The following is a 26,639-nucleotide window of genomic DNA, read 5'->3' as shown; positions in this document are numbered from 1 at the left end:
ACGAAATGCGGACAGCGCAATATGAATGTTATCGGCATCGTAATGAAATACAGCTCACTGATTTCATAAATGAAAGGGCCAAACAATAAACCAGAGATCAAGAAAAATTCTGCATCGACGTGATGCTAGATATCGAACGTTCATCTTCCTTAAGCGTACACTCGGAAATCCGAACAACTGCAAAAAATATTAATGCTACATGTCTTGAGTATGTTAGTCTTTGCCTGGTCCAGAAGTACTTTATCATTTACGGACAAAAGATAATGCGGTAATCCGGTTGGGCGCACTGATATGTGCTCTTGTGGTCATCGAACTGCCAGCTGTACGCTTGCGGACACACATCCTTGAAGACGCGGTGGTATTCCTTGCCATTGCTCGCCCGCGGCCACTCTTCCACTCGGCATTTTCCTCCATTTTCCAAAGGTGACGGCTTGTTATAGGGCGAGCAGCAGTACTTGCTACTGGGATTGGCACAGTTGCACGCTCCGATCACGCTTTGAGGACACCAGCAAGCGCAGCATACCAGTGCGCGCGTTTCCGGATTTGCGTAAATATCGCTCAATACGCGGAACTTTGCGCGCTGCTCACCGTTATTGATAGCCGCACAGATGGACGCGCATACGGTGAATCCACCTTTGGTCATCTTCAGCTCTTCCGGGCAGGCCGACATGTCCATTGTGCAGGATGGAGCGCCGCATTTGAATGGGTCTTGAGCATCAACACTGCGGCCAATCGGCTCCATTTTCAAACCAATGTTGTAGCCGTCGACGTTGCTGAGATCGTAGAAATCGTTCTTATTTCCGCCCTCTTGAAAGGTGAATTCAGCTAGCGTAGCAGGTGGAAGGCCGCCTCTTTCTCCACAATTAAAACCGCCACAGTCTCCGGTTTCACATACGAAGCGTCCGCCGGTCCAGCGACAGCCGGTGCGCGCCCAAATGCGACCTGCAACTGTGTTTCCGGCAATATTTTGGACGCTGGTTTGGCCGGCACCTAGTTCGAAGCCGCCTCCAAAGGGAACGGGTTTGCCTTGGGATCCGATCCAAATGGTTTCTCGGCAGCGATTCACCAGCTCAATTCCTCTTCCCTCTGGGAACATCAAATACATCATGAATAATTAGTGCACTGTGATGGGCTATACCTATATCTGATATATCGCACAATGCAGAATTCTCCACAAAAGCAAATTTAATGCCCCCTTCCGTTTTCACATGGTATGATAATTACGTGACCCCGCTGACAGACCTAAAGCTTATTGAAGAACAGTTATTTAATTAAATCCTATCTTTACCATACCGCTACTAAATAAATCTGAAAATGTAGGAGGTACGAATTCTTACCTGCGGCTGCGGATAAACTCAAGTAGGCAACCAAAATGGATGCGTAATAAAAGCACTGCTTCGATTTTCCGTACATTATGCAAAGTGAATATGGTCAACTTGCTTATTACTGTACAATATTTCGCTGTGTGAAAATAAAACAACCTTCCGAATACTAATTTGCTCGCTAAAAACAACTGATTTACTCTGAAGCGCAAGGCTTTTATATAAATACTGCTCGTATAACTATTAACTGGAAATTGTTCTCGTGTTGCACCATCATTGTTAATAGAAAAGATCCAGGTAGTGCTACCGGATGTAATGACCTTTTTGTATTATTCCTCCATGAGTGCAGCGTCGGTTGTCGAAAACCACATTTTAAATGTCGACATTTGTCATTTATTACAGCTGTCTTTGTCATCTATTAACTTACTATATAGAATAAAAATTATTTATTAGACCATACAAAATATAAATCCCGAACCAAATTGATATGCTTTGAATTGCAAGTATACCGTATACGTAATCGGTAAGCGGATTCGGACTGTCATATAGTACAATACTTGTGCACATGCGGCGCTCTCGGAAAAAAGAAGCCAGATGCTTTGTTCGCATTTTTGCGTGGTTTATTGGATAATGCACTTATACGAGTATAATCGGAAGAGAATTAAAGCAGCAGTAGATTTAACAAATGAAAACGAAAGGCAGAGAGCGCTAATAGAGAAAACCACAATTAGAAGAGGTGTTTTGCGTAAAAACAATTTCGAAAACAACATTTTGTATGGTTATAATGAAACAAAGCAGCAAAATATTAACGAATCACTTGGCATTTGACAGTGGGTACTGGGTAGCCGTTATCATTCCAGCCAATTTTTCTAAATAGCGATGCGGAAAGGAATAATATAAACGTCACGTACGCTCAGTTAAAAGATTCAGGCTGCACGAAAACGTTTCGATCCATGTCGCGAATAACAATGCTCCGGAGACGATATTGGCGCCGGTTTGGTGGGTTATGTGGTGTACGACTTTGCGGGTGTGACCTGAAGAGGCTCAAACGCTCAAAAACTTCGCACCATACCGTAAAAACTTCATCTGAACAATTTAAAGATTTTTACAGCTCACATGCATAATTTAATTGTGCTCAATCAATATAGCCTTGGTACAAGTAAGCCCCAATCACTACATTTAACTGGTGCTTTCCAATTGTGCTAACATGGGCAAAATTCATTAAAATTTGTTTGCTTCATATAAACGGAAGTTGATGTACAACGTAGTTATTCCTTATATTACAGTAATATTTCTTCCTGCTAAGAAAAGTATCTAGAGTAGCAATCGTAACTGAAGAGATCACAAGGAATTCGTCTTCTGCATATCTTCATTTGCCAGTCGTACCTTAGTGGTTGGTCACGGTGTCAACTTCCTCCAACAGGGTGCTATGTTTTTCATCAACTGCTGTGTCCTTGGTATCTCGGGATTCGGTGTCCAGTACAATGTTGTGCAGCACACAACATGCACGAATCCAGAAATTACACCGCGCGTGTGCGTTTCCACAATTAACATCAATTGGCAAACCCTTCAAAGACTGGAAACGTTCCTTCAACATCCCACACGTACTTTCAGCTGGTAAGCGGAGTTTCGCATGACGAACGTTAAACTCAACGTTCGACCGATCACATTTGTATGGCGGTATCATTATTGATGAGATACCGTATGCATTGTCACCAACCAAATATTCATCGCCGGAAAAATAATTAGAAGGGTTTTTAGCTAATTTGCAGTTCCCGTACACCCGGTTTGCGCGCACTGAACCAGTGTATCCCGAAATAACGTGTCGAATGCGCATTTTGTCATCGCAAACCATGCCGACAGTTATGGCGTATTTTCCTTTCCGTGAAAAATATTCTTCCCCCTGCACTGCCGGTTTCTTAAGTAAAGGAACAAGAGTCCCATCGAAGAACCCAACACAATCCGGAAATCGATGTTTCTCCTTGATACGGCGTGATATATCCCGGCGTTCATTCTCATCTGGCCAGTCTGCATATTTCGGCTCCAGCTTAAGCAAGGCACAAATGATACGGGACGTGTATAGACGGACCGTGCCCTCACTGACACCAAAATGAGCTGCGACAGGTTTAAGACTTGGTGAATTTCCGTAGGATGTAAAACTATACAAAGCAACGTACAGCTGAAAGCCTTGGTCCGCTGGAGTGCATTTTGCGTTGTTGTGCTTGTTGAAAATGTCATCGTTTTTAACTAATTCCAAGATGCGCTCGAACGAACTCTTGGACATCCGTATCTGCTGAGGAAAAGCGTGATCGGGAAGCTGCGGCAGCGTGCGCGGAACGATACCCATGCTTTTGTGTGATGCTTTGATTGCTTTCCGTTTGGCGGTACATCCGTCGTTTTCCACACTGTACCGTAACAACAGCAGTGGTAAAAGGTCATCTTCGTCTGATGAGGAATCCTCCAGCCATGAATCGTTACTAGACGAGGAACTGCTATCCGAGGAGGACTCCAGTGCTGTCTCCAAAGCACGCATCAGGATGATCCGATCGATTGCATCCAGAGCTTCCTTCTTTTGATCCATGATGTACCAAAATCAAGGTTTATACCGTAGTTCTGTCAAATTAGCTAATTTAAGTGCAGAAGGACTCATAAAACGACTCTGACTATATTAATTGTACTTTTAAAATCTTGAGCGTTGTCACGTCGTTATGCCGTTGTCAAACATTTCAGTGCTGCAGTTTCTGCAACTGCCATCTGATTATTGGTTATGCAGTAGACCGTGTCTCGCGATTTCCTTTGTGCCTTCGCGGCTCCACGATTGACTTCTCCAGTGATTAACTACTACTACGGTACTACGTGACCGTTCGGTATAGCTTTCTAACTGTAAGCTATGTCATCTTGTAAACATAAGTATGCATGGCGCCAGTGTGTCGGTGATGCTAAACAACTTTTTGGCTGATTCATCGGCTGCTTTTTACGCTTTTGCCCACTGCCCGATGCGCATTTACTGACCTGCACTTGACCTTTATTTAATAACGGCATTTGCAACAATAATGTACCACTGGCCATGTGCAACAGGGAGCTTCTTGTACAATTTAATTTTTACGTAGGGTCTTTTTGGTCTTAATTAATGACAATAATTCTTAACTGCAGTGCATCTCGATCTGACTGAACTAGCATGCAGTCGTTCTTCATAACAGCATAAAAGCACTGAAACAAGCAAAACAACGATGTACCTGTATACAAAAATACAGTGGCGGAGAAACTTTCATGCTGGAGTACAATTAGCAAAAAGTGATGCGATAATTTGCTTTAGCACAGACGTATGTACTCTGATGATCATCAAACTGCCAGCTGTACGCATCCGGACACGCACTCTTGAAAACCGCATCGTAGCGTTCCTTCGCGGAAGACAGCGGCCAGTCCTCCACACGGCACTTGCCTCCGTTTTCCAATGCTGACGGCTTATTGTATGGCGAACAGCAGTACTTACTCTTGGGATTCTTGCAGTTACAATCTCCACTATTCGGCGGGCACAGACACTCGCAGCATACCAACGCCCGCTTTTCGGGATTGTCAAAGATGGCCTTCAGCGCAGGGAATTTAGCGCGCTGTTCGGCATTGTTGACGGCGGCGCAGATGGACGCGCACACCACTGTGCCGGCTTTATTCATTTTCAACTCCGCTGGACACTTATTGAGATCCATGGTGCATTTAGGAGCGCCGCAGTTGAATTTGTCCACCGGTGCACCGGGTGCTTTGCTCCCGCCCACCGGTTCAATCTTCATGGGGACGTTGTAACCGTCGACGTTGCTCAGGTCGTAGAAGTCATGTTGGTTGGCGCCTTCCAGAAAGGTGAACTCGGCCAGGGTGGCCGGGGGTTGTCCACCGATGCCGTTGCACTCCATGCCGAATTTATTTGGCGGGGCTCCGCAGTCGCCGGTCTGGCAGATGAACTTGCCATTCTCGGTGCGACAGCCGGTACGCGGCCAGAAACGAGCGGCTTCGGTGTTGCCGGGTATCTGCTTGACCGCGGATTTTTTGGCGTCCAGTTGAAAGCCGCCTTTGAAGGGCAGAGGATTCCCCTGGGCTCCTACCCAGATCGGTTGGTTGCAGTTGTTCACGAACTCAATGTTCCGCAACACTGCCAAGTGCAAATACTGTATTGCATTGAAATCCATCACGAATTAGAAATTTAATGATAATACCTTTACAAGTCTTTACAAGTTAGTTTAGAGTCTTTACAAGTTAGTCAAAGAACAGCAATATTAAAATATATTTAATGTAAGTGTGTATATAGTACTTACAGTCAGTTTATTCTCTGCATGTTAAACATTTTCTTCTATAGGCAGTTTATTTCGCAGATGGATAAGTTTTCAAGTCCCGAGTAAAACAGTTTGTAAAAAATACGTTAGTTAAACGCTAGTTAAAGGCCAAAATTCGAACAGTGTTCGAATTTTGGCCTTTAACTAGCGTTTAACTAACGTATTTTTTACAAACTGTTTTACTCGGGAGTACAAGTACATATGGGTAAGCAAGATGTTACTACTATACTAGTATAAAATACAAAAAATATTAGTATAAATAAATTGCTTTTCCTTGTTGTATACACACATACTGTTGTTTTTTTCTGTGCAATAGAATAACTGTTGTATAATTTAATATTGTACATATATGCAGGCAGATAAATAATATTATTATCTTTACGCTGTATATATATTTTAGCTTTGTCATGTTTTGACGCTCTTTTTGAGCCACGTTTTTAGGTAAATACGATATGCTACAAGACTGTTTACATGTATTTACGTACCTGCAGAAGCTGTCAATGTCGAAAAAGAAAGCGTGAGGCAATACAACAAAATTTTACACAAATCCATGTCGACCAGTTTTGAAATCATAAACAATAGTAGAATTCAGTTGCGGATTTTGCTGCCGATTTGTCGTACCTCGCAATGGCGATGTCTTGCGGCTGTATTACAAGTTTTTATACCAGCTTTTGTGACGTTATGTTGCAAGCAGGCACTACTTCAATAATTTTAAGTAAAGTACTTATTCCATACCTTGCACGAGTGGAATTTTTAAGTTTGTGTTTTAAGGTTTGCCTGGACGGCACGTGCCAAATTTACCAGGTCAAAACTAGCTCATAAAAAGTGGTACTATTGGGGAAAGTGCAGATGCGAATTCCAAGTAGAAAATTCCGCATTTTTCCGTGCTTTTTGCAAGCGTCATCAAAAACGACGCAAAACAGGTCAGCGCGTAATTAAATGAAATACTGCAGCAAACTAACAATCACATAAACGAATATATGAACGTAGGCGCATATAGGATTTCATGTTGCACTTTGCAATACCGAGTTTGTACGTACCGGCTCGGTACTGACAATAGTGTACTTACTATTGCACAAGGTATGTATTGCACAAGGTACAGTTCTCGTCTTTCGCAAAAGTAATTTCTGTAAACTGTGAATTCAGTTCACTGAAATGAGAATTCTACAATCTATAAACGTGAATTTTAAGTGCACAGTCATCAAAATGCACTCCTTTTTGCCTCATCCTAAGGCGCGAAATTACTGACGTACTCGTATATAAATATACGCTATTTTCTTGAGAATAGTCCAGAAACCGGGATAAAACTGAAACTGTAATCGGAAAATAACCGCCATTTTTCTTTATAGGTTTATCGTTTGACTACTGTAAGCTAGTGCCACCAGTGGAAACTTTGGCAAAGTTTACATTGCAGCATTGGCAGATATTAAACTCGCGATATTTAAATGTCGAAATTTGTTTGTTTCAACTCTGTACATAGGTACGAGTATTTGCATTACAGGTTTAATTATAGATATTTTAAAATGCTATGCAAATTACTACTCGTATTGGTGCTATACCTTGTACTCCTATAGTGCCAGCTTTAAAGTTTAAACTTCTATCCGTCTTCATTCTTCACTTTTGTCATTTGTGGCATCTTTGTTAATTTTACAAAAACGAGAAACAAACAGTCAAATAAGAATAAAAGTCGACAATCGACATCAACAAAAGGCACATCGACAAAACAGCCACCGTCACTAATATAAACACGTAAAACCCATCGTAAAAAAAATCGTTTACAACTAATCACAAGCCACGACAATACACCCAGACTCCAGTCAGTGAGTCAACTACACTTAAAAGTTCAGCTGCAGAACGAAAAATATCGACAATGTAGTTAGTGTAATTAACAAATCAACTTTCATCCGCTACTTTTAAATGGGTGTACCACACCAACCCACAACGAAACAATTCAAAGTACAACATTTTCAATGCTGTCTTGTATTATATTCAAATAATATCTGATATAAAGAGATAAGATATGCTACAAGTTGATTAATACGAACATAGTTCCGACACCAAGCGATAATTATTTAACGATGGAAATATTCTCTTTAATCGTCTTTTTCGAATCATTCTGTTGCTAAAGCGGATCGAGGCTTGGGCCCAAAACTAAGCACTCTGTCCATGGTCCGCATTGAGCTCCCGTTGCAAAGCCTTCGTCTCCTCGGAAAGGCGAAGTACGACGACAGGAATTGGCTTTTTCACCGGAGTCTCCGGAAAATCTCCGTAAACACTCTGAACTGTATATTTCATACGCTCCAACTGTCGATCAGTCTCGGCTTTAGCCGAAACCACGTTCTGCACCATAAGGCCCACCTGTAATGAACAACAATCCAACAATCAGCTTTATTTACAACCCGCGATAAAATTTAGCCGGAATGAAGGATTACTTGTTTCTCTACCTGTGCATCAAGCTTTTTAACGAAATCAGCGGTCTGTGCCATGATCTCCGCAATCTGACGGTCGGAATTCTGTATGGCCCTTTCTTCCAGTGCAATGCTGTCCATGAGCCGGTCCTCGTTACCAGCGCATTCCTTCAGCTTAGTTTTCATGCTGGAAATTTCTCTGCAATATAAATACGACATAATCGAAATTTCTGAGCGCAAAGCTCCCCCAATAGTATAATACATGTCCAGGATGATTGTAATTTATAATTTACTTCTGCAATTCACTGCGATGCAAATTTTGCTGATTCTGCCTGTTTTTGCGGTCCGCTTTTTGTAGCTCCATCTTTTGCTTTAACTCGTCCACATCTGCACGGGCTCGGTCAGCCTGGTTACGAGCCTTTTCGAGATCTTCACGCACCATGTACAATCGCTTAGCTTCAAGGAGTTTTTCACAATCCAGATCACTATCAATACAATCGTTTCTCAGTTTACATTATGATATTTATAACAAAGGCTAGCGTGATTCTCAAGTACATATAAGCACTACAGGCTTTTTCTACATAGTTGATGAAATTTTTCCCTTCCAATTCAGCCGCCTGAAGCGTATCTTGTATGGTCTTGTTCTTCAGAGTACGAACACTATAATCCTATAAAAAAGCCAGTTATGGAACAACTCTCAATAAGTAAAGCTTCAATGTGCACTGCAAAATTTTTAATTAATTGGCATTAAAAGCGTGTAAAAACAGAACGATCAGCATTAAAGAGAAACGGCGCTCACCTCAGTTTTCCGCCCCAAATCTGCTCGCACTGCCTCAGCTTCCAGCTTAGTTTCTTCCAACTGCTTTTCAACTCGCTCTGCATCTGCTGGTGTTATTATTTGTGATTGCAACACTTTCAGTTTGTGACGCATCTGTTCCAGCTCAGAATCGACTCGACGCTGAAAAACGGGGATAGCGTAAAAAACTCGATGCACAGCACCGTAAACTCAGTGACTTACAACATCGACGAGAACAGCATCCCGCTTTTTCACAGTCTTTTCCAAGACCAGAGCGCTATCTCGCTGCAAAACACCCACATAAGTACTGTATATACAAAAACTGTTTGAATGCTGATATAACTTTTGCACCGGGATATTATAACCTCACCAATTTATTCTCCAAAGTTGCATCATTTTCCACCGTTTCCAAAAGTTCCCGCATCTAAAGGAAAGCGGACATTTAAATCCAAATGTTCTCACAGAACTCGGGCTTAAGTTGCTAGAATTTTTTGGTAAATGGGAGTGTAAATAATGCAGAATAAATAATGGGCTAAAGGCGTGCAGCTTTGAATATCACCTTCTCAATTCGTTTATTCACTGCAAAAACAAAACAGTTACCCGAGCGCATTCGGTCTTTTCCTGTTCTTCTCGCTGCAGTTGTTGATCCTCCACGCCTCTCAGGTTAACTTCACGGTTCCATAATTCGGACATCACATCTTGCTGAGATTTCTACAAGAAAATTGTAGTTAATCAGCGCCAACGTAGGTACTACCGGGTACATTCTTGCCATCGTTTGGTAATGCTCCAGGACAGCGGAGTCGTGTTGGGAAGTGACAGCAAGAATATTGGTCAAAATGGTTAGCACACGGGGAATCGACTTGGCACCTGGAACATTCATTTGTACACGGTGGTTCCACAAACCATAATGCAAAACATGGACCCACTAGGTTCCGCAACATCTCGGGCAGTGAACCAGATGGAGGTCTGATCCACATGGAACACAGATGAGAGGAAATAATTTCTGCAAAGAAGATTACCGTTTTACTAACAAATCGTTTTGTAAGCAATTTTTGCAGTTAACGGTACTGAACGTTGGTGAACGCATCTTTTGCTGCATCCAATGAATCACTGTATCGTACTCACATAAGTGCAGGTAAGCCAATGGTTTCCATCAGTTTGGGATGTATGTGCGGATGATTACAAACGTCGTCAATCGTTTCGTTAATCTGAATAATTTCCAAAAAATTTATGGCAGATCGCAACATGATAGAAAAACTGCAGACTAATAAACCCCGTAGACACTCTAAGTAAATCCATGCATATTATTTACGTAAGTTTAAGAAGTGGTTAAATAATATTTCCCTAGAGTACGGTAAATTAACATAATTTAAATTTGAAAAATGGAAACTAACCTTCGTTAGGGCATCGTCCAGCGGCGTAATAGTGGCTTTCTGGATCAAATCTGGGATAACTGCGGTAATCAAACGAGGAGATTTCTGCAAAAAAAGCAATACGTTTTGAAACAATATAAGCGTTCAAGATTCACTTTTGAGGATTTCATATTTAATGGCCATTATTGTTCGAAGACTTGATTCGCAAGATAATGAATAAAGCTGTGACTCTGATTGAAAATGATTAATTTACAATCAAAGACTTCAAAGTCAATAAAAATTTACGGCTTCATTCATTATCTTGCGAAGCCTTCGCGATTTACAGTAATCGTTAACAACCAAGTAAGCCCTTTTCCAGTACCGATTACGACAAAATCTCTAACCTGTGGAAGTTGGAGCTCCATGGGATTGACTTTCTGTCCCAGCTCGTCCAGACGCGAAATAAGCAGCGCATCGTTGGTTGGCTGGCTGGCACCCGGATGATTGCCTGGACGAGGTGCTTTTGTCACGGTTCTGCCCGAAGAAGGCTGTTTGGGAGGCATATTCGAAACACGACTAGACCGAAATACCATGGAAAGTGAGGTTTTGTAAAGGAAATTAGTATGGAAGGTCAGGAAAGATAGAAAAAGGATGCACCAGCACAACGTGCGACAAACAACGCAACAGCACTACTCAAAACCAATCAGATTTCCCACACGACCGCAAGCTGACAGCTGAACGTGGTATTATGCTTCTAAACTTGTGAGATCCCAGGGTCATCCCAAGCCAAACCATAACATCTGAGCGATGCCGAAGGCGGCTCTTTTTAATATTGCATATGGGATCCGATGGGAAACCCGAAACACGTATCGTTTTTTTGCAAAGTTCCTAAAGATTTCTCGAATCTTATTTTTAGTACAGATGACAGATCGGTTGGTAAACTTCAAAGTTCATACTTCACACAATAGTGAAAACTTGCACTTTGCGCCATGCAACTGCACGCTATGCCGATGCACGTGCACAGCTGCAGTGAAGTCCAAAGACGCGGGTTAGTGCACCATATCTCATTGTTTTGCCAGGCGGTAGGCACTTTGATACGAGTACATAGTACTCATACAATAATACTTACTCTATAAAATTTTAGAATCTGCATTTAATATCAACAAGAAAGCGAGAATTCCTTCACAAGACCGGCATTCACATGGAATAATTTACCTACTGTAAATAGCGAGTACACAGTCCTTTAGTTTATAAAAAGTTGGGACAAGATTTTCGCTTTCCTTGAAATTAACGAAAAACAAGAAGATGGTACGTCTTGGGCAGATGTACATAAAAGAAAGTACTTTTTGTCGGTATTTCTGAGTTTTTTTCCCAGTGATTTTCGAAGTGTATAACCGCAAGGATGGCACAAATATTTATATTATAATGATACACAGACTGGTATTATACAGCAACGTCAACAAAAATTTATTTGTACTGAAAACCAGACATTTTGCAAGCTAATATCTGCGTGTAATGTTACGCTATCATCATGACCGTCTAAATTAGCTGATAAAAGCCGTCGTAAGCGATAACATGTTTGATGCGGCTGATACTTCGCATTATGTCAGTACCAGGCCGATTTATGCAAGTAAGAATCAATAGATCAGTTGGCAGTATACACTTATTAGACTGTATTTCTTGAGAAGATTGGTACTGTACCCCTATGTACATGCATACTTACTTCACCGGCACTCGTATTGCATCAGCATCCTACTTATTTTTGATAAATATTTAAATAAATTTGGTTTTATTAATATATTAGGGGAACCGAAGTAACATTTGGCTAGCTAGTGTTTGTGACCTCGCGCTTATATGTAATTAATGCCCAGCTGATCTTTTAGATACGTTTCTAAAAGGCCTGTGTAGAAAGTTTTGGCTTCGTTAATTCAGAAGCATGCAGCCGAATACTTGAAGTATTTTTAATTCATTACGGTTTGTAATCTTTGACTGCTTCCTTCCTGGTGTGTGTATGGATCTTGCTATTCTTCCCTGCAACAGAGTATAAACTTTCCGTTTTAAAGTATTTGTATTTTGTAAAATGAGCGAAAGTCTGCGGAACCACGTCAAAGCATTCTTCCATCCTTACCTCTTGTCGCTTAAGACCCTGTATTTCTTCCAGTTAGGCGGTAAGTCATTCTTCATGTTGACCTTTTCCAAACACGGGCCATTGCGAGTTTCAACTTGTAAAGCGTGTTTAACCGTAATATTAGGGTACCTGTGTCTTCGTAACTTAAAATTTCCTTCTATAATTCATTTCTTGGAATTTTAAGATTTCTGGGTTTGTTTCTTGACTAGTGTCCAGTTGTTGAATTCTGTGCAAGTTTGGCCAGAAAAGTTTCCTCTGTCCCGACTTCCGCCCCACGTCCATGTGCAAAAAACATTGCTCTTCTGATTACGGTTTAGATATTTTTCAGTTTTCATTTCTATGGTTAACGTTAACTAAAGTGAGAAGTTGAGACTCAAAACCGCAATGTAATGTATTTGTGTTCGCGATACTTGTACTGACTAATGTTTATGTTTATAGCTAATTAAGCAAAGGCCTTGTGAAGACCTTGTGTCCAAAGCGTTACCCATTTTCGTCACATCATTGAGTGGTGACCCGCTTCTTCGACCATCACTGACCATACTAGCATATATATATATATATATATATATATATATATATATATATACTAAAGTCGAAAGCACGATGTCGACTGTCACGAACTAGCGTTTTCCTAAACCGTCTTAGTTTTCTCATCTGCTGAAACCATATTACTGTAGATAGTCCTTGCTTTTTCTGCTACATAAACGATACCACAATGCTATTTCCAACTTTTTAGCTCAATCATGTCTGGTTCCATACGTTCCTCTTTACATCAAACACCTGGGCTTGAATGCATCGGAGAACGGCATTATTTTCGGCAGTCTGCCGTTTGTGTCCATGCTAGCGAAGCCGGTTACCGGCGCTCTGTCCGACAAATTTAAGGCCCCGTATGCATTAGCCCGCATATTTTCCCTAATGCAACTAGCTTTCTTTATATCCGTTTACTTTGTTCCGTCGATGAACGTGCTGCACCCGATTCACAACATTACCTGTCACACGAGCAATACAGCATATTATGACAGCAGTAATCTGGGTAATTTTACCTGCATTAACCTGATTGACAACAGCACCTTCTCTGCCCAAGTTCCTACGGCTAACATATCCAGTTACGTTGCGGATCAGTGTGACCTTAACTGCTCATGGATTCCTCCATTGGAGACAACCGCCGACGGCATCTCCATCCGATGGACGCTGCAGTTCTGGCTCAGTGGTCTCCTGCTGATCTTCGCATGGTATGGTTATGCGTCCGTGGTCACACTGGATGATTCCATTGCCTTTGGTATCGTCAATTCAGCGCCAGTCCCTACGACGTACGGGGCCAATCGAGTACTGGGTACCATGGGCTGGGCCATCGGGGCGTTGGCTGTGGGATTCCTTCTCGACGAGTTTTCCGACACATCGCCGCAAGATCGCGATTTTACGCCGGCGTTTATTGCCTTCGCCGTGGCGGCCGTGCTGGGTGTGGCTTCGACGTTATTCTTGCCTAAACAGATACTGGTCGAGAATGAAAAATTGCTGCTTTCCGTGACGAAAAGCGTTTTCACCTTTGAGGTGCTGTTGTTTTGGTAAGGCAAACGTTAAACGTTGGTAACGTAAATTTTTTAAACAATCGCGATATGCGGACACATATTAAGCATTATAAGGTCACAGATATATTTATAGGTCACCTAAAATTTGTAATCGTACGACTATGACTGCACAACCGAATTTACGGAACTTCTGTTTTAGCGCAGGGACGTTTGTAGCCGGCATAAATTCGGGTCTGTTATATGGATATCTGGCCTGGTATCAGTCGGATCTGGGAGCAACCAATCTGCTACTGGGTATAACGGTGTTTGTCCAGTGCTGCTACGAAGCCCCAATGATGGCAGTGTCCGGTTGGATAATTAAGAAAATTGGGTACCACGGATGCATGTTGCTTTGTCTGGTATCGTTTGGCATACGATTTTTGGCGTATGGATTAATTGTTGATCCTTGGTTCGTCCTGCTAATTGATATTGTGCACTCGGTGGGGTTTGGATTATCGTACGCCGCTATGACGAATTTTGCGTTTGCCAAAGCGCCAGTCGGAGGAACAGCCACGTTACAAGGGATTCTTGGATCCACTTACGAAGGGATAGGTAAAAACAATGTTGTAGGTTTTTACTTCAGGCATCTGATATACTACGCTTGGTCAACGTATAAGTACAAAATATCAATTTATTGTAATAGTTATAATTCGCAGTTAAGAGCGTGGGGTACACATGTAATACGAGACATACAACGTACATACAAGCTGAAAAAAATTTTAGCTACCGAAATCGTTACTAATTTGAAACTTTAAATTCTTGGACTTCTGAGTGATGCGTTATAGGACAAGGCATCGGAGGAATTGCTGCCGGACTGTTCTACCAGCAATACGGAGCAAGAGCAACTTGGCTCGGCTACAGTGTTTTTTCGTTTACTGCTTCCATTTTCTATGCAATTTTCAGCTTCATACATAGCAGATCCGCTAAAAAATCCGCCGATTTGCAGACACTTGCAGTCAGCCTTCAGTCAATGGATTTCAACCAAAAACCGTAAAATTATTGCTCTCTTGAATGAAGGACTTTTATTTACTGTATACTCGTATAAAACAGCGTGGCATTACCATACTTTTACGTTTCCTACGACGAGGCGACAAGGTGATATTCATTATTAAAGAATTACGACTTGAATCTTCTTCAAAGTCGTAAAATACAATACACAGTTGATTCTTTCAGGCAGATGTCTCCTCAGTATTATACGAGTAAAATGCAGTACGATAGATGTACGCAACGATAGATGTTGTGGCATGTTATCCAACTTGCCGAATTTCACAAAAAAACATAGTTCAAAAGTCTGCAGATAGTGCTTCCGGTGCTGGTAGACGCGGTGGATAGGGTATCCTTGTTTGTACTGCAACACGCTGAAGAATTTCATTGAATACGGAGGCGGCATTTTCTTGATCTTCAATGGGTAGTTGCTCCACTTCCAAAATATCCAGCGCTCCGAGCATACCTATTCAATAAAACAAAACTGACAAAACAATTCGTTCTTATCGTTTGATCGCAAAATGCAAATCGATGAACTTACTCCCTTAATTAATTAGGTATTGATGCAACGTTGTATAATTGCTATTACAAACGTAGTAAAGAAAATCAGAGTGAAAAGACGAACCACTTACCGGTATGTCAGGTTTTAATACACAAAGTATTCCAAGATCGACCAGTTTTTAAGCCCTTTGTTTTCAACTGTGTTTTATCCGACTATAAAAAATGAGTCTACAGTGCACGCACCAGTTTTTACAATAATTTTTACAATATCCAAAGCTTCCACTGCGAGTATCTTCCGGTGACCTTCGGGCCATACGCGAGCTTCCAGTGCAAAATCCACTGCAAATGCATTGATTGACAGATGGATGGGCAGATCATTTCTACAAACAAACACAGTGGATGATGCATATGCAGACACACAGAAGCGGCACTAAAACCAGAATCTTCTAAAAATAAGCAATCCGCTGCATATGTCGTTCTAAGTACTAACCGCGGATTAATGGCATTCAACGCCGTTTTAATAGTATCAACTGCTCCACGACTGGCCAGGTCATCACATGTACAGTAGTGAATTTTTTTACTCTCCAAGAACGCTCTGTGGAAAGACGTGATAAATACACTAAGCGCTTGTTAAGATGCTGAGATGTTTGGTAACACGACTACACCGACCTACATCTCAGATTCTGACGGCTTTTGCAATCCGATTACCGCCACTCGGCGAAATCCTAACCTACGCAATAACAAATAACTTACATTTACAATATTACATAAAATATTGTGATTACAATACGCACTCATATCACGGCTTATATTAACGGAATACAACTGAAGCAGTCAATCAGCTTTGCTATTTACCAAGGTCGCAACCATTCAAATCCGGGGAATTTTTTCGGAATGTTCCCAAATGACTCTTTTAGTAAAAACGCAGCCGGACAGCGTGTTGAATATTGCGTATAGTCCAGAATGTCTGAGTCCATATTGGCAAATAAATCCAAGTAAACTAGGCATACGGATGACGCGTCACCGACGTCCAGAATACCCATATCGGATGCGGCCATTCCGTGTCCGGCAATGCTGCCCAGTGCGGGAATTCGGCCGGTGGCAAACACAATGGGTGTGCAGCCGGTCTGAATGGTATTACGTACCAGCAGCTGTACCTAAAGTGAAAACCTGTTCATGTTGTAGAACTGCACAATAAATAGCTGTGAGCTGTGCTTGTAGCATACACTAATTCGCGAATATTGTATAGAAAATCCCAGAATAACTTAGCAAAAAAGTATAAAAATCACAACGTTGTCAGTATTTTTAGTGCAGTGTACATAGGTATACAAGTACATTTACAATAGGTATACTCGTACAAAACTAGGATTTTAAAAATAAGCACTTTAAAACAATATCAAGAACTTGGAAGATAATATTAACCTGTTTGCTTAGGGTTCCAGCAATTTGAATATTTTGCGTTATATCGTCCGCATTTCGGTTAATCCGATCCGAGGTTACTGCATCCGCAGCATTCCCGAAATACTTGGCGGTGTAATTATTAATCTCCGCTCCAGATTTCGTTGACAGCATAGATAACACGGATCCCCTCCGTAATAAAGCTTCATGCTGGGCAGGATCTTTAGGCGCCGGTTGCAATTGTTCGGTTTTGTCCCCTTTAGATCTCCATGCAGAAATAATTTTATTTATCCAAGCTGGTAATTTTCCGGTATGCTGTAATTGACCATGACAGAAGTCACGTAGTGTTTGCAAGCCAAAACGCCGGTAAATGTCATTCTGGTGAAAAATCATGATTACCACAATATTAACGTAAAATGTTACTTGTTAATTAAAAATTGTTATTAGCCTGTATCTGCATAATTACTATAGCAAAAACGGCAACATGAGTAATCAAAACGAATTAATTTTAGCAAAAAATTGCAAAATGCTATTCCTGATAAAAGCTGATTGTGAAATTCAGTCATACTGCAGTATCCATATAATTATTACATCGATGTCCTACCTCAGGATTACGCGATAGGCAAGGCGTATTCCATGATGGCCACGGAGCTTCAATAAAACCTATAGATAAAAGTTACATAAAAAGTCAGCGCTTTTGTTGAGAACATGAATGAACGTACGTATATGTATAATAAGTACATTTAACAAAAAACTGCCAATTAAAATTCGAATTCGAGAAAAATTCGAGACGCCTGTTGATTTGTTGATTATGGGAGCAGAAGTGTAGGCATTTATGCGTAGAGAGTAAAACTGTTCTGCAACCTAATTTAATAGTACAATCAGTGGTTTTCCAATAAAAATTGCACAGTTCTTGTTTTCATAAAAATAATTAGTAACAAACAAAATTTGCAACTGAAATAAACTCGACCGAAACAGAACTGGGCTGATAGCAGATGGGCTGGACAAGGCGGTAATCTATGAAGGCTTACCTAACCGGGTATCCACAGCTGCCATATCAAAAACTAGCAAGTTGATATACTCGCTCAATTTCAGCGTCTCTATACCGGCGGGAAAACGGATTAGGAAAAAACTAGCTGCAGATACAGACGTACATCAAATGCAGATTACAGATATTAAAACTAACATTTTGCACCACTTTACGACACGAAGAAAATTTATGTGCGCATTACACCATACCAAACGCCTACGTAAAGCAGATTTACGTGTTTCATTTCGAGTTTTTCGGCCTTAGACGATGAGCAGAACGATAATATTATTTAAAACAACACACAGAAACGCCAAGATTCCGCCACATGAAGACTCAAAATATTTTGCTTCTCCGTACTGAAACGAAACCACGGTCCTCTTCATGGCGGGCGTATAAAAAACTTTCCAGTGCTCAACAAAGCCTAATGATGCAGGACTTGTACACTGTGACGCAAATGTGCAAAACAGAACGATGCCACGACAAGAGGCATCTTTCAGTCTCAGCTGCCGACGCTGCGTTAACAAACAGCAGAAAATAAAACCACACACTGAAAACAAGTCAGTGGCACGACATTTGCGAAGCCGCACCGAAAACTGTGGTAATGAACAGATTGAACATTTCAAAATCTAAAAACAGAACCATCCGACATGAAAATAATTAATAGACTTTGCCACTAAAGCCGGCATGTTCAGCGACCATTTAATCGTTTAGCGCAACCATTACATCAATTCATTAGCATTCCATTACTGTCCATATCTAAGCGGTGAATTAAAAGCATTTACTGATTGTGCAGCACATCAAACAGCACTTATATCACAACAATCACTAAAAACCAAAACGATTTAAAACTTTTATCACACCAAAAGCTGAGAAAATCCCCTCAGAAACTGTTCGTAAAAGAAAAATGTAAATCCGGTACTCGACGTCGCTTTCAACAACGCAGGCCTACAAAACCAAAAATAAGTACGCAATCAAAATAAGCGTTGCATTTTATGTTAATCGAATCTGGCAAATAGAAGAAAACATTTGCATCGATCTAAAAGCTACCATTTCAAAAAATACAATCATAGCAAACATAAACAGCAAATATACAGCTGCCTGCCAGAAGGTATGTCACTTTCCCTCATTATCAGATTCGCATGCTGATACAACGCGTTATGGTCGAACGACGCACGTACACAGAGGACATACGTTTAACAAAGTGACACATCCACCAAATTTCGGGAAATTAAAATATACTTACGAGAAACCTTTCAAAAATCCATGAAGTCCTTCCAGTCGGTATGTCTCTCTGATCAAATGCACAATTCCCGACGCGAACAGGAACAATCCAAACCCTTTACGTCCTTGCTCAAAACCTTGGACCTGAAGGCGCTTTTTCAGAACATCCAGCGGATGAACTATGCTTTTTGAGGCAGCTCCAGCTATGCAACCACAGAACAAACTTTCCATAGCATCTGCAGAAAATAAACCATGCAGCCTGATGCAGGGACAATCGACTTTGTACAAAACATTCAAGCAAACGCATAAGGTAGCGCTTAACAAATTACGCACCACTCTTAGATTCGGTGATGCGTTTTCCTGACCATTTCCGATACAGAATTTGGCACTGCGAGTAAAATGCGAAACTCAAACCGCTGGAAGGAGCAATCTGCAAAAGTCCAGGAAGCAGCCCACGGTAAAATCCACGATAACCTTCCTGCCGCTTGATCTGCCGGAAGGAATCCATGAGGCTCGTGTACACCTGAAGGGCAAACAATGCCACCCATAACAACTCGATTAACACGCATGTGACGCAACAACTCCGGTCGAGTTTTACCAGTTACAACATTTATCCAGAATTTTTAAATTTAATTAATGCTACAGATACACTATTGTATCAGTATTAATAATACTGGCTTTTGTCTTGTGTACACAACCACTGACGCAAAGACTTTCCAGCAGCAGTAAAGACATAAATTATTATTATACTGTTGCTAAAAAGTGTTTGCAAATTAAGGAATTCAAAAATAAGTCAGGAATTATCAAGAGTATGCATCTGTATGTTCAAGAGCAGAGTAAAAAAATCTGAGAGTAGAGGAACCGCTACAAAACGAACCTAAAAAGAATAAGCAGAGATTGGTCATCGGCAAAAGTCAAAGGAATAACGATGAACATGATATAATCCATAATCGCATGTAGACAGCAGCTGTGCATTTATATATTTTCACATACCTTATCGCGTCCTTGCGAAACCAAGCGAGTGCGCACGACATCCAAAGGCTGCGATACCACCGTTCCAACCATTCCTGCTACACTCCCGCACAGGAAGTACACCAAGGGATCTTTGGGATTGGAGGTGAGATTCCAAGCGAACAGGGTTTTGTTCAAGAATTCAAACGTGGCGAACTACATAATATACCCGTAATCTGCTTAACAATGTTGGTCACAGCAATTAATCATCGCTTCACCTCGGCTAGTCCATACACAGCTGACAGCGCCTGCCCCGGAATAATGCCTTTCTACAGAAGAACGATGAGAACCAGTGCCATACATCAAGGGAAACGGGCTGTGGAATACCCATAGTGCTGCCAGTCCTTCTTCGCGCACAATTAAGGTGCATGCTTGTGGTAGGCTGCGGTACTTTGACAGGAGGGATGTGCGCTTTATTGGCTCCACCTGGAGCTGGAAACGAATCTTGCAAACGTCTAGAACACAAAGGAACACAAGCCTGCTGCGAACTACAGTTCTGGGGAAAGGCACTAAGGCGTACTGCAAGCTAATGCGATTCGAGTGCGCACTCTACCTAGTGGCTGTGTGAGAAATCGAGTAACGAAGCCTGATAGCGCTCCACTGAGACCGTAGATATAATGGGGAATTTTGCGCAATTCCTCGGGATCATGTCCTACCATTGCTCATAACAATAAAAAACTTACACGAATTTTTCATAAATGCCGCAACCACTGAACGGTTGAAAATAAGGGCAATCTGATAACTGATAATATAAAATTAATTTTGTTGACATGACAGAAGTGAGGAGCTGTGATTCAAAAGCGCAAAACAGCAAAGCTGGAAAAACATAAAAGTGATAAATCATAAAAGGTGCCAAAATTAATAACTTCAGGCTGTTCAGCAATGCAGGATTGCGATTTGCAAGTAACCGCGCGCGCGCTCTGTATTGCCTGATCTTAATTCGTAACATAACAACGTAACATATTCGCAACATACCGTATTCCATTGTTATTACGAGCACTACGTTGAGTGCGCCGTTGAAACTAGAATGGAACTGATGCAGCTGAATACCGTTCAAACTTCAGATTCTATTATACGTATTGTTAATCAAACTAAACGAACACTTTGTTAAACTAATTCGAAAGAATTCAGAATCTGAGCATATTTATTTTTTTGATCCCGTTCAATTTATTTTCAACTTTCAGTTAGTAGTGTCCAGTCATCGAAAGATGGGGAGGTCCAGATCGGTACGATGCTACCGAGGTCTAGGAGCATCGGAAACGACTGTCGAGCGAATGCGCAAGTGCAGAACGCTAATTCTCAAGGTATGGCTGAACGGACACGTTGTTCTGGTATCACAGCGTAAACTAGATTCTAAAATTTACGAAGGGAGAATTTTGACAGTGCTTAAAAACGTGGGTGTTGCAGTTATCGGCCGACCCGGCGGGCACCAATGGGATAACAGGAAGAATCGGGTTTATTAAACAGTCCAATCGAAAAGTTGCGCAATTGTTCTGTAAGTAATTCTCCTTATATGGTAATCGAGGAGAGTTGTGATGTCAGAACTCAGAAGTGCAAATTATACCAGTCCAGCGCTAATGTTACCAGTGATGTCCCGTTTGCAGTTTTTCATGTCCCGACCGCACTTTCACGATCAAAAACTTTCCCGCACCCGCTCCCGCACCCGAGCGCTCGGACCGTCCCGCAACCCGCTCCGATTCCCGATTTTCAATGAATCAATAATTTTAATAATTGTTACAAATCTATTACAAAATTTTTGTGACAAAGTTTCGTCGAAAAGTTTAATGGATACGCATTTTCTAGAAGACTAGACCTGCATGATAAATCTTACTTTTACTTTTCAAAAAAACTGAACTTGGCTCGTAATTATAACTTATACAATTGCCGTAAATATATTTTCTTTCGAAACCGACGTTTGCGTCACAGGAGCTACGGAGCTAGCCGCCGCTTATCAAATCGCTGTATCGCAACTGGATTCGCTTTGAATCAGAGACCCACCCTAAGACACCAACTTTCGCGCGAAGCTGACGCACTTTTTGGCTGCGAAAATTGCTAGAAATTCTATAAAAAATTTTTTAATTCAAAGAAATCCCGTGTTTTCCCGAGTAGCGGGCGGGCGTACTAATCAGGCTATATTCCCGACCGCACCCGATCCGAGCAGAAAGCCTCCCGCACCGCTTTCCGAGCAAAAGCGGGTGCGGGATGCGGGAAATTCCCGTGATTTACCGAGCCCGTGAAAAAACGGGACATCACTGAATGTTACTTCGAACGTGCAAATTGTAAAGCATAATTTTTAGATTTACGGGCCAGAGCGGTTCTCATACATTTCGTTTATTTCTTCGTTCAGCTCGGGATTAACAGTTTTGGTAATAACTCTAGCGTGACACTAAATAATTTACCTGTTCGTTATCATACTGCGAGATGTAAGTATACCCAGTGCTGAGTGGTGTGTAAAAATCATTTTCAGTTTTCAAGTTTTGAAGTAAATCTTACCGTGAATGAGTGCTCAAGTCCGTGCTGTTGCAATGATGAGAAAGTTTTCACGCTCATCCTTATGCGTTGTTATTTCTTTATTGAATCGTATAATTTTCCCGCTCTGGCGAGTTTTATTTCAAGTTGTGGAATTTTTATCTTTTAATAGCAGTCATGGAGCCTAATAAAAGTCTGGACCAACACGAAGATGAGCCTGGCACTCCACCTCAGCCAGCATCGTCGATTCCTGGTGCACCGGGACTTCACACGTCAACCCCCAGCCGCGCAGTGTTAGGTCGGTTCGGCGGCGAGAGTAATGCGACCATTTCGTCGATCGGATCGGACAGCGTAAGCACAGGCGTAAGTAAGGATCAGGTGTGTGTTGTTTCTCATGATCAACTTACAACACGTTCAGATCCGTTCAACGCGTTGACCGTTGTAGACATCCGTAGATCGAGCGAACAACGGAACGTACGAGATCAGCAGTTTCACGGACTTCGCCGATCATTCTCGTCGCTTGACTGCCGTGGAGAACCAGATGACTGGAATCCAGAATCAGATAACCGAAGTTCAAGATCGCGTGACCGGACTGGAAGGCAAGATGGACGCACTCGACGCAGGCCTGAAAGAGGTGGGTGAATTTGTAATTTTGCTTACCACTAATGAATCGTTTGGAAGTTATCAGTTTCACAGTTAACTGCAACTGCAAGCTACCGAATCAGTACCGATTGTGGGGCGCAGTTAAGCCAGATGTGTTTGCCTGATTTTAGGTCCAAGATGAACAGAAAGAAATCCGAAAGGTCCAGAAAGAAATTCAAGAAACGCAGAAAGAAATCCAAGAATCACAAAATCAGATACTGGCTTTCCTGTGCGCGAAACAGCCTTGAGATTCTGCGTTAATGGTTTTTGCTTAACAGCACAATAAAAAAACTTAAAAGGATACTTGAGGAGAATTCCGACTATCGACCGTACATAAAGTATGAAACTCATGCACCGATGGTAGTTGTAGAGAGGTGGATAACAAGATAACGATGCAGTTGCTGACCACGCTGCTAATTGTTTTCTTTCACTAACCATGAAACATAGCACAATACAAAATTATTTTTAACAGCGCGCTGCATAAAACCACGGTCTTCATTGAAGACCATGGTCCCACATCCCACATTCGTGTTGGAATATTCATGAGGCTGCCCTGAACACAGGCCGGCTTTCCGTTTGTATTCACCCAGAGGTGAAGATCTCGCAACTTCTTACAAAGAATCTGTTATCGCTCTCGGCGCCGGCGGGCTCCGTACAAAATAGTAGGTCATTAAAAAAAATCAAATGATTGTGAGCATATCAATCAGCTACGATCTTAAAGTACTGCTTCAACTTTTTCCTCGTCCCATTAGTACAAACGACAGCGGAAATGCGAACGCGGAAAATCGAGTTTCCTCTGCGGCTGAATCGCAGTCTATTGCTTTCCAAATGGCAAAATAAGGATGCCGAATACCCGCCCTATTGCTGATATCTACAAAAACCGAAGATAAGAATTAATTAGAATTTATAACTTGTCTGCATGTTGGCCTCGAAATGGATTATTGTTTTCAAAATACGAGAAGAGTAAGAATTAAGAATCAAACACGCACTTGAAGTACAGTAAATGTAATTAAAGCTGGAAAGTAATGATTCGAAACCATACCCTGGCTCATCTTTCGGTAAGGGCACCTTGGACAGCAACACATGAAGAGCCGGAATTTTTCGAGACACCTTTAATCTAACGGAAACAAAAAGAAGCAAAATGTATAATAATCACAATAAATAAATCACTACACCACTTTCTAAATCTTACAAGTAGGCCACATACACATTCAATCCTTCAATTTTCGGATTCCAAATTTCTTCCACTCTGCAAATCACACACAAACATTTTAGCCGAAATACAGCAACGAATATCACCGTATACTGTTCTGCCAAATCAGGTACGAAGGACTTACTCCTCAAATCCAAGCTTGTTTATTTGATAAAGATCCTAAAGGAGAATAATAAAATCAAAACACAAGCAGACTGTATTATCTAGGCAAACAATACGGTAGCGACGGAATCAAATTACCAAACGATAGACAGTTTTGAAATACGTACGAAGTTTCAACTTGTGCTATTTCACTCTATTACGTTTTGCTACTGCCTACCGTAGTATTCGGGCGGTAGTAATAGACTACAGTAATGTTGACTATGAAACGCAAAGCTTACAGCTGCTAGTAGCTAGTCTGTTCTTAAGGGATTTGGCCCGGTACATAGCACCAAATTCGTGTACATTCACGGGAACTTTCGCTGTCGCGCACTCCCAAACACGTTTTTGCATTGCTTTCTGGTATTTTGTAGCCAAAACATTTGTATACATAGGCGTGAAATCCGTTTTTGCGCGCAACACCCGGTTCGGGAGTTATGGCTGTTAGAAAATTCCAAAAAGTTTAAATGCATTCAGGTGTACCAAAAGTCTCAATATGGACCGATCCCTTTCAAATTTTGCAGGTAAATGCGCTTGACCATGAAGATCGTTCTTACACCGATCCACTGTTCTAGCATGCTTTTTAAATTTTAAAATGAATTTAAAAAATTTTCAAATTCATTTTAAAATTCGAAAAAAATCATGGAAGTCTGAATCCGTGTAAGAACGATCTTCATGGTAATGTGCAATTACCTACGTGCAAAAGTTGAAAGGGATCGGTCCATAATGAGACTTTTGGTACACCTGAATGCATTTAAACTTTTTGGAAATTTTCTAACAGCCATAACTCCCGAACCGGATGCTGCCGGATTTCACGCCTATGTATACAAATCATTTGGCTACACATTGTCAAAAAGCAACCCAAAAAAGTGTTTGGAAGTGCGCGAAAGCGAATATTCCCGCGTATGTACACGAAATTGGTGCTATGTACCGGGCCAAATCCCTTAAGTCAGACGAATAGTCTAAGTAATATTAATAGCTTTTACCTTCACTCGCCGCTTGAATATCTCAACACAGGATATAGTTTTGTTAATGGCCGGTCCTGATCCATAGAAAATTACGAACTTTTGCTGCTCCGGAATGTTTTCCTACAACAACAACGTGTCTCAGCTGGCAGTTATTGATAAAGTACAGATAATCTAAGTCAGCATTCCTTATCGGGAGATTTACAATAGTTTCAAGAAGCTCGGACATCATTTGACATTTCAGATTATTACGGTGCACTGTAATTGTAGAAGAATACATCATAATATAATATTAAATTCCAGTAATGGTTTTAAAGAAAACATTTCTTACTCTGAGTTTCGACAACGCAACATCCACCAAACTCTGAATTTTGCTACCGCCCCGCACAGTTATGACCGGCGTATCGTCCCGAAGCGCGGATACGTGTTGAAATGGTTCTCGATGATTGTTTTCTTTCTCCACAGTTTCTCCTTTTTCGTAGTTGTCCATGGTCCGCGAGCTTTCGGCTCCAGATCGCCTTGCGACGGATGATCTCGAGATGAACTCTTCGATGCACTTACCATTATGTTATAACTTAGACTAATTACTAATAAATGAACAACTGTCTGTAGTCTGTACTCTGTAATAATCCGAAACTCACACTCACCACGCAAGCACAACGAGAGAAATTTTTTACAACTCGGAGCGTGCAGATTGAAAATCTCAGAATTTGGGAGAATCGAAGTGCTTTACACTTACAGCTTACTGTTAAAAACTTAAGCAGCTCAAAAGGATTTTAACGCGTACTCACTCCTCCAACGTCATCCACAGACAACAAACTGTTAATTCGAACAGATGATTTTTAGAAGACTTTTATCGCTTACCAAAAAAGTAACATCAAAACGAAATAACTACGAGTCAACAAAGACTGCAGCAAATTTCAAACTGCGTTATAAACTTACTTTGACTTTAATACATGCTAACTTCAACTAAAGCGGCTAAACAGTAAACAGCGAATATGATAATTTTTGCCTGCTGAAAACATTGCACGGTTTCCGAACGGCATGGCCCGCACCATGTTAGGCCTGTCCGACTGAAATCTCGACTCTGCTGTTTGCAGTCATGCAATGTCCGACTTCTTGAATGCTTCATTTTGCTTCCTCGGTCCACCCGTGAACCGACTGTAGG

The 26,639-nt window shown here is 41.4% G+C and overlaps 9 protein-coding genes across 24 annotated transcripts; 2 read left to right on the top strand and 7 right to left on the bottom strand.

Annotated features, from left to right (window-relative positions):
* Window positions 1-247: 247 nt before the first annotated feature.
* Window positions 248-1,478, bottom strand: LOC129593881 (uncharacterized). Its single transcript, XM_055490378.1, has 2 exons — window positions 1,338-1,478; window positions 248-1,086 (listed from the first exon to the last, which is right to left on the bottom strand). The coding sequence occupies exons 1-2, from the start codon at window positions 1,411-1,413 to the stop codon at window positions 248-250; spliced, it is 915 nt and encodes a 304-aa protein (XP_055346353.1). The 5' UTR covers window positions 1,414-1,478.
* A 525-nt stretch (window positions 1,479-2,003) lies between these two features.
* On the bottom strand, window positions 2,004-4,059 carry LOC129597350 (uncharacterized). The gene is made up of 2 exons (XM_055494839.1): window positions 2,709-4,059; window positions 2,004-2,356 (listed from the first exon to the last, which is right to left on the bottom strand). Exon 1 carries the CDS (start codon window positions 3,901-3,903, stop codon window positions 2,710-2,712), a length of 1,194 nt encoding a protein of 397 aa, XP_055350814.1. The 5' UTR covers window positions 3,904-4,059; the 3' UTR covers window positions 2,004-2,356; window position 2,709.
* Window positions 4,060-4,340: 281 nt separating this feature from the next.
* Window positions 4,341-6,550, bottom strand: LOC129595901 (uncharacterized). The gene is made up of 2 exons (XM_055493040.1): window positions 6,133-6,550; window positions 4,341-5,466 (listed from the first exon to the last, which is right to left on the bottom strand). The coding sequence occupies exons 1-2, from the start codon at window positions 6,218-6,220 to the stop codon at window positions 4,607-4,609; spliced, it is 948 nt and encodes a 315-aa protein (XP_055349015.1). The 5' UTR covers window positions 6,221-6,550; the 3' UTR covers window positions 4,341-4,606.
* Window positions 6,551-7,254: 704 nt separating this feature from the next.
* Window positions 7,255-11,107, bottom strand: LOC129594972 (trichohyalin-like). 2 transcript variants are annotated; one of them, XM_055491859.1, is made up of 13 exons: window positions 10,608-11,107; window positions 10,246-10,329; window positions 9,977-10,059; window positions 9,778-9,854; window positions 9,621-9,718; window positions 9,452-9,553; window positions 9,222-9,275; window positions 9,074-9,136; window positions 8,855-9,013; window positions 8,611-8,723; window positions 8,349-8,540; window positions 8,092-8,254; window positions 7,255-8,005 (listed from the first exon to the last, which is right to left on the bottom strand). In XM_055491859.1, the coding sequence occupies exons 1-13, from the start codon at window positions 10,794-10,796 to the stop codon at window positions 7,799-7,801; spliced, it is 1,584 nt and encodes a 527-aa protein (XP_055347834.1). In that variant the 5' UTR covers window positions 10,797-11,107; the 3' UTR covers window positions 7,255-7,798. The 2 variants fall into 2 exon arrangements, with proteins under 2 accessions (XP_055347834.1, XP_055347825.1); XM_055491850.1 differs by having other exon boundaries at window positions 7,256-8,005; window positions 9,452-9,562.
* A 762-nt stretch (window positions 11,108-11,869) lies between these two features.
* On the top strand, window positions 11,870-15,016 carry LOC129595732 (major facilitator superfamily domain-containing protein 6-like). The gene is made up of 4 exons (XM_055492820.1): window positions 11,870-12,371; window positions 13,068-13,896; window positions 14,060-14,451; window positions 14,685-15,016. Exons 1-4 carry the CDS (start codon window positions 12,284-12,286, stop codon window positions 14,891-14,893), a joined length of 1,518 nt encoding a protein of 505 aa, XP_055348795.1. The 5' UTR covers window positions 11,870-12,283; the 3' UTR covers window positions 14,894-15,016.
* Window positions 14,942-18,365, bottom strand: LOC129595740 (arginase-1-like). Of its 2 annotated transcripts, none has more exons than XM_055492842.1 (9): window positions 18,048-18,365; window positions 17,814-17,918; window positions 17,387-17,445; window positions 16,807-17,097; window positions 16,240-16,541; window positions 16,058-16,114; window positions 15,875-15,979; window positions 15,628-15,764; window positions 14,942-15,349 (listed from the first exon to the last, which is right to left on the bottom strand). In XM_055492842.1, the coding sequence occupies exons 2-9, from the start codon at window positions 17,836-17,838 to the stop codon at window positions 15,183-15,185; spliced, it is 1,143 nt and encodes a 380-aa protein (XP_055348817.1). In that variant the 5' UTR covers window positions 17,839-17,918; window positions 18,048-18,365; the 3' UTR covers window positions 14,942-15,182. The 2 variants fall into 2 exon arrangements, with proteins under 2 accessions (XP_055348817.1, XP_055348807.1); XM_055492832.1 differs by having other exon boundaries at window positions 17,814-17,882.
* Window positions 18,366-18,495: 130 nt separating this feature from the next.
* LOC129595748 (mitochondrial thiamine pyrophosphate carrier-like) lies at window positions 18,496-20,910 on the bottom strand. Of its 2 annotated transcripts, none has more exons than XM_055492855.1 (7): window positions 20,598-20,910; window positions 20,372-20,499; window positions 20,263-20,313; window positions 20,027-20,200; window positions 19,367-19,556; window positions 19,056-19,269; window positions 18,496-18,757 (listed from the first exon to the last, which is right to left on the bottom strand). In XM_055492855.1, exons 1-7 carry the CDS (start codon window positions 20,701-20,703, stop codon window positions 18,667-18,669), a joined length of 954 nt encoding a protein of 317 aa, XP_055348830.1. In that variant the 5' UTR covers window positions 20,704-20,910; the 3' UTR covers window positions 18,496-18,666. The 2 variants fall into 2 exon arrangements, with proteins under 2 accessions (XP_055348830.1, XP_055348837.1); XM_055492862.1 differs by having other exon boundaries at window positions 20,728-20,910.
* Window positions 20,911-21,049: 139 nt separating this feature from the next.
* On the top strand, window positions 21,050-23,498 carry LOC129592489 (uncharacterized). Of its 6 annotated transcripts, none has more exons than XM_055488561.1 (5): window positions 21,050-21,348; window positions 21,452-21,539; window positions 22,686-22,864; window positions 22,959-23,147; window positions 23,287-23,498. In XM_055488561.1, the coding sequence occupies exons 1-5, from the start codon at window positions 21,253-21,255 to the stop codon at window positions 23,401-23,403; spliced, it is 669 nt and encodes a 222-aa protein (XP_055344536.1). In that variant the 5' UTR covers window positions 21,050-21,252; the 3' UTR covers window positions 23,404-23,498. The 6 variants fall into 6 exon arrangements, 4 of the variants coding, with proteins under 4 accessions (XP_055344536.1, XP_055344522.1, XP_055344529.1 ...); XM_055488547.1 differs by having other exon boundaries at window positions 22,689-22,891; window positions 23,287-23,495; XM_055488554.1 differs by having other exon boundaries at window positions 22,686-22,876; window positions 23,287-23,495.
* Window positions 23,499-23,694: 196 nt separating this feature from the next.
* Window positions 23,695-26,426, bottom strand: LOC129592518 (ribonuclease P protein subunit p25-like protein). Of its 8 annotated transcripts, none has more exons than XM_055488577.1 (7): window positions 26,263-26,426; window positions 25,803-25,989; window positions 25,493-25,594; window positions 24,493-24,527; window positions 24,348-24,404; window positions 24,198-24,272; window positions 23,695-24,026 (listed from the first exon to the last, which is right to left on the bottom strand). In XM_055488577.1, exons 1-7 carry the CDS (start codon window positions 26,274-26,276, stop codon window positions 24,014-24,016), a joined length of 483 nt encoding a protein of 160 aa, XP_055344552.1. In that variant the 5' UTR covers window positions 26,277-26,426; the 3' UTR covers window positions 23,695-24,013. The 8 variants fall into 8 exon arrangements, with proteins under 8 accessions (XP_055344552.1, XP_055344559.1, XP_055344582.1 ...); XM_055488584.1 differs by having other exon boundaries at window positions 24,363-24,404; XM_055488607.1 differs by having other exon boundaries at window positions 25,803-26,017; window positions 26,119-26,424.
* Between the last annotated feature and the right edge of the window lie 213 nt (window positions 26,427-26,639).

Source organism: Paramacrobiotus metropolitanus, unplaced genomic scaffold (genome assembly GCF_019649055.1).
Source record: "Paramacrobiotus metropolitanus isolate TYO unplaced genomic scaffold, Prichtersi_v1.0 Parri_scaffold0000003, whole genome shotgun sequence".
NCBI lineage: Eukaryota > Metazoa > Tardigrada > Eutardigrada > Parachela > Macrobiotidae > Paramacrobiotus > Paramacrobiotus metropolitanus.
This window is presented reverse-complemented; position numbering and strand designations above follow the sequence as displayed.

Bases quoted from the DNA above. Each gene is read 5' to 3' on its own strand.
- LOC129593881 (XM_055490378.1), bottom strand. From the start codon at position 1,413: ATGTACGGAAAATCGAAGCAGTGCTTTTATTACGCATCCATTTTGGTT. The intron at 1,087-1,337 runs GTAAGAATTCGT...TGATGTTCCCAG, and splicing joins GAGTTTATCCGCAGCCGCAG to AGGGAAGAGGAATTGAGCTG.
- LOC129597350 (XM_055494839.1), bottom strand. From the start codon at position 3,903: ATGGATCAAAAGAAGGAAGCTCTGGATGCAATCGATCGGATCATCCTG.
- LOC129595901 (XM_055493040.1), bottom strand. From the start codon at position 6,220: ATGATTTCAAAACTGGTCGACATGGATTTGTGTAAAATTTTGTTGTAT. The intron at 5,467-6,132 runs GTACGTAAATAC...TGCACTTGGCAG, and splicing joins GACATTGACAGCTTCTGCAG to TGTTGCGGAACATTGAGTTC.
- LOC129594972 (XM_055491850.1), bottom strand. From the start codon at position 10,796: ATGGTATTTCGGTCTAGTCGTGTTTCGAATATGCCTCCCAAACAGCCT. The intron at 9,563-9,620 runs GCAAGAATGTAC...ATTTTCTTGTAG, and splicing joins TGGAGCATTACCAAACGATG to AAATCTCAGCAAGATGTGAT. The intron at 8,724-8,854 runs GTGAGCGCCGTT...GCTTTTTTATAG, and splicing joins ATTTGGGGCGGAAAACTGAG to GATTATAGTGTTCGTACTCT.
- LOC129595732 (XM_055492820.1), top strand. From the start codon at position 12,284: ATGAGCGAAAGTCTGCGGAACCACGTCAAAGCATTCTTCCATCCTTAC. The intron at 12,372-13,067 runs GTAAGTCATTCT...CCAACTTTTTAG, and splicing joins GTATTTCTTCCAGTTAGGCG to CTCAATCATGTCTGGTTCCA. The intron at 14,452-14,684 runs GTAAAAACAATG...GATGCGTTATAG, and splicing joins ATCCACTTACGAAGGGATAG to GACAAGGCATCGGAGGAATT.
- LOC129595740 (XM_055492842.1), bottom strand. From the start codon at position 17,838: ATGGCAGCTGTGGATACCCGGTTAG. The intron at 17,098-17,386 runs GTAGGACATCGA...GGTCAATTACAG, and splicing joins GCCTATCGCGTAATCCTGAG to CATACCGGAAAATTACCAGC. The intron at 15,980-16,057 runs GTAGGTCGGTGT...GTCTTTCCACAG, and splicing joins AAGCCGTCAGAATCTGAGAT to AGCGTTCTTGGAGAGTAAAA.
- LOC129595748 (XM_055492855.1), bottom strand. From the start codon at position 20,703: ATGGTAGGACATGATCCCGAGGAATTGCGCAAAATTCCCCATTATATC. The intron at 20,500-20,597 runs GTAGAGTGCGCA...TTTGTGTTCTAG, and splicing joins ATTTCTCACACAGCCACTAG to ACGTTTGCAAGATTCGTTTC. The intron at 18,758-19,055 runs GTAAGTATATTT...TTGGTTTTGTAG, and splicing joins GGATTTTTGAAAGGTTTCTC to GCCTGCGTTGTTGAAAGCGA.
- LOC129592489 (XM_055488538.1), top strand. From the start codon at position 21,253: ATGGGGAGGTCCAGATCGGTACGATGCTACCGAGGTCTAGGAGCATCG. The intron at 21,540-22,685 runs GTAAGTAATTCT...ATCTTTTAATAG, and splicing joins AAAAGTTGCGCAATTGTTCT to CAGTCATGGAGCCTAATAAA. The intron at 23,148-23,286 runs GTGGGTGAATTT...GCCTGATTTTAG, and splicing joins TCGACGCAGGCCTGAAAGAG to GTCCAAGATGAACAGAAAGA.
- LOC129592518 (XM_055488577.1), bottom strand. The intron at 25,595-25,802 runs GTAAGAAATGTT...TTGTTGTTGTAG, and splicing joins TTGCGTTGTCGAAACTCAGA to GAAAACATTCCGGAGCAGCA. The intron at 24,528-25,492 runs GTAAAAGCTATT...ATTCTCCTTTAG, and splicing joins TATTCAAGCGGCGAGTGAAG to GATCTTTATCAAATAAACAA.